The sequence below is a fragment of the Moschus berezovskii genome, chromosome 20, assembly GCF_049115385.1.
Source record: "Moschus berezovskii isolate FMDL1 chromosome 20, NW_MosBer_1.0, whole genome shotgun sequence".
In the NCBI taxonomy this organism is placed as follows: domain Eukaryota; kingdom Metazoa; phylum Chordata; class Mammalia; order Artiodactyla; family Moschidae; genus Moschus; species Moschus berezovskii.
This window is the reverse complement of record NC_142479.1, coordinates 20,957,033-20,961,108: the sequence shown is the minus strand read 5'-3', so window position 1 is coordinate 20,961,108 and position 4,076 is coordinate 20,957,033. Positions and strand designations below refer to the sequence as shown.

General features: G+C 42.1%; 1 protein-coding gene across 1 annotated transcript; it reads right to left on the bottom strand.

Moving 5' to 3' along the window:
- Positions 1-2,279: 2,279 nt before the first annotated feature.
- On the bottom strand, positions 2,280-3,215 carry LOC129536558 (olfactory receptor 4D1-like). Its single transcript, XM_055395561.2, has one exon. It carries the CDS (start codon positions 3,213-3,215, stop codon positions 2,280-2,282), a length of 936 nt encoding a protein of 311 aa, XP_055251536.2.
- Positions 3,216-4,076: the final 861 nt, after the last annotated feature.

The following is a 4,076-nucleotide window of genomic DNA, read 5'->3' as shown; positions in this document are numbered from 1 at the left end:
ACACACACAAATATGATTACTGAAGTTTTACCAACCATATTGCCATCATGAGGGGAAAGACAGGAAATTATAGACTAACAAACCCAGGGCCCTAAAATGTTGGAGCTGCTGAATTAACCACCTCTGGAATTGCCAATCCTCTAATTTTTATATACATAATTTTATTTATTCATTTATTTTTGGTTGTGCTGGGTCTTTGTTGCTACATGGGCTTCTCTCTAGCTGTGCTGTGCCGGCTTCTCACTGCCGTGGCTTCACTCATTGCAGAGCAGGGGCTCTAGGGTGCTCTGACTTTAATACTTGAGGCACATGGGCTCAGTAGTTGTGGTTCCAGGGCTCTAGTGCACAGGTTCAATAGTTGAGGTGAATGGGTTTCGTTACTCCAAGGCATGTGGGATCTTCCTGAACCAGGGATTGAACCCAAGTCTCTTGCATTGGCAAGTGGATTCTTTACTACTGAATCACCAGGGAAGCCCTCTAATCTTTTTAAATGAGATAATCTCTTAATTCTTTAAGCACTGATTTGGTTATGCTGCTGTTTGCCACCAAAAACATCTTTGTGGCTATATATTTCAAGTAGGACTATCATAGTTTTCCAAAGTGATCACACTCTCCAATCAGATATATGTCATAGGCTGAGCATTGCATTTCAAGAGGGATGTTGTCATAGAAGAGTAAATATGGAGGAGATGGCCAAGATGGTGGAATTAGGAAACTTGTCACAATGGGAACAATTGAAGGAAAGTAGATGCTTCATCTAGAGAAGAGACAAGTTAGAGGGTGAGAAAAGTATCACCAGATATTTAAAGGACTTTTGTGTGAAAGGAGAAAACACTGTTTTGAGGGACACTCAGATCAAATATGACACAGTCCATTTTCTCTGCTCTCATCTCCAAACACCCACTGAGAATGGGGAGAGATGAATGAAAAGGTGCAGGGACATAGAAGTGAAGAAAGAATGAACTCAGAGCTTGAAGAGCCTGCAACTTTTATTAAATATTTCCAGGATGAGGTGGTTACTGGGAGGAAATAGGAAATAAAAGTTTTCATATTATCTTCCTAACTTTGGGTCAAGATTCTACATTGCCCGAGAGTTTTAAAAAGGAAACAAGAAGATGGAGCAAATAAATGTTATACAGAGAGAAATCAAATATAGATCTGAACTATACAGGGAAGGAATGGGGTACAAGAAAAAGTAGAAACACCTCTCTGGAGAAGCTACTGTTCAACGTCCTAAGCAAATTTCAAGGTGAATAAGGCATGGTCCACATTCAAGGAGCCCTCAATCTGGGGCAGGAAGTCAAAGAGAAAGGCAAAAACCCATGAGGTAGCAACCTTGGATTGAACACATACTGGTATCTAGACCACTAATAGACATGGCCCTGTCCTCTCTGGCCTTGGACCCCCAACAGCATCCTCCTGTCAGCCATATCATCTATATTTGATGCAAAGAATGGGTTGGGAAGGCAGAGTAGTTTTTCAGATTATCCAAGGTGTATTTGACAGAAAAGAAACAAACCCAAAGGGAATATACCCTTATGGGAAATATTTAGATGACATTACAAGTGATACCACTTCCAAAAACCACAGAGAGGATGAGGGAGCAAAACAAAGGTGAGTGTTCCAGATTTAAGATGAAAGAGTTGAATATTCATCACAGATATTCATCCATAGATATTGTTGTTGGTGTTCTTTAGCCACTAATTTGTGTCCAACTCTTTGCGGTGACCCCATGGACTACAGTCCACTAGGTTCCTTTATCCTTTGAATTTCCCAGGCAAGAATAATTAAGTGGGTTGCCATTTCCTTCTCCAGGGAATCTTCCAACCCAGGGATCGAACTAGCGTTTCCTGCTTGGCAGGTGGATTCTTCACCACTGCACCACCAGGGAAGCCCCCATCCATAGATGATAAACTCTAAGCTTTCCCTTGTGATTGGAATAAGCCCTGGGTTTCAAATCCCACCCATATCTCCTGTCTTGAAACTTGGGGATCAGAAGAACCATCTCCTGGCCATCTCCTCACTTGCTGTTCATCACTGAGCAAGTCACTTCTGAGTTTTCTCATTTCTAAACTGTTTAATATAAGAATAACATATCCATTGTCAGTTTTCTGAGAATGAGACAAAAGTGTGAAAGTGCCTAACACAATACCTGACAGAACAACAGCTCCATAGAAATATTAATCTCAACTGTCACATTCCATGAAGACTTACCTTCACTTCTCATATGGGAAAACAAAGTTCAGAGAGAAGATTTGTCGTTTAAAGTCAACTTAAGTTCACTTCCTGCTGGAAATCACTAGGTGCTTGCCTAATCTCTTCACGGCTGCTTGCATCTCCTGGTTCCTCAGGGTGTAGATGACGGGATTGAGCATGGGGGTCAAGACAGTGTAGCTGATGGACACAGCCTTGTCCATGGGGAAAGAGGTGAAGGGCCGAGCGTAGATATAGATACAGGGAATGAAGATCATAGACACGACGATGATGTGAGTGGTGCAAGTGGAAGTTGCCTTCCTCCTCACCTGCCCTGAGTGGGACCTCAGCATCACCAGGATGACAGTGTAAGATATCAGAAGGAGGAGGAACCAGATGAAGACCAGCATCCCACTATTGGAGTTCATAAGGAACTCCAGGAGGGAGGTGTCCGTGCAGGCAAGCCTCAGCATTTGTGGAACATCACAGTAGAAGTTATCTAGGATGTTGGGGCCACAAAAGGGCAATGGGAGCATCAGAACCAGCTGGACAATGGAGTGGACAAAGCCCCCTACCCAGGCAGCCACCACCAGCCCCACACACACTCGAGAGTTCATGATGGTGACATAGTGGAGGGGCCGGGAGATGGCTATGTAACAGTCATAGGCCATCACTGAGAGGAAGAAAACAGTCCCACCTCCCAAAAGGTGGAAGAAGAAGATCTGGGCCATGCAGCCCTGGTAGGAGATGGTCTTCTTCTCAGCAAGGAAGTCCACCAGCATCTTTGGGGCAGTGACTGAGGAGAAACAGACAACTATGACAGCCAGGTTTCTCAGCAGGAAATACATGGGTGTGTGGAGCCTGGAATCAGAGGTCACTGTCACCATGATGAGGAGGTTTCCCATGACAGTGGTGGTGTAGACAAACAGGAACACCAGAAACAGTAAAAACTGGAGCTCCTGATTCTGGGAGAACCCTAGGAAGACAAATTCTGATACACACGTGAGGTTTCCTGAATCCATGATGTCTTCTCCATACACCTAAAGAAAACAAGGCAGAGACATAGATACATGAAGTTGTTGCTTGCCCTTTTAGGGCTCAAGGGCTCAGTTCAGTTGTCCAAGTAAATATGATGGACATCCTCATGTACTGATCACAATATCAAGTGCTAATTTAATGTCTCTTGAAAGTTTACTAATTTGTGCTTGAACACACACACATGAGATATCTTAAAACCATCCAGGACACATGCCACCTGCCTTTCTAAGATTCAGTGTAATATAGGGGTGGGAAGCCCTCAGAATTCTTCAGAACCAGAGCCAAAACTTTAGAGCATCCATTTCCTTGAGATTTGGCTTTGAGCTAGCTTCTTAATCTGCATTACAATTTCCGTATCTGTAAGGAATATATTTCCATATCTGTAAGAAATGTATTTTCTTTATAGAAACTGCCTATGGGGTTAAGTAAAATAACACAGAAAGTTCCTAGGACAGTATCTGAAATAATAAATGTTACTTACTCTCCTCTGTGCAGTCTCCTACTCAACTCCAGTCTCTACTATATTTTTTACTGATCACTTTTTCTTTTAAAAAATTAATTTATTAAAGTAATTAGCCTCCAATTATTTTTAAAATTTCCTTATATTTTATGCAATTTAGAGGTTACTTTCCATTTACAGTTATTAGAAAATATCTGCTGTTGTATCAGTCATTTTTCATGTAACAGTGAGCACATCAGTGTGTTCATGAACTTTTCATGTGCCTGTGTATCTCCTTCACAATTCAACCATAAGGTGCTAGACACATAGGTCTTGATTTCACAATGTATTTGTGCTCTGCACTGTCCATCCTTGCTCATAGTCAGTAACTATTAATAATAAGTAC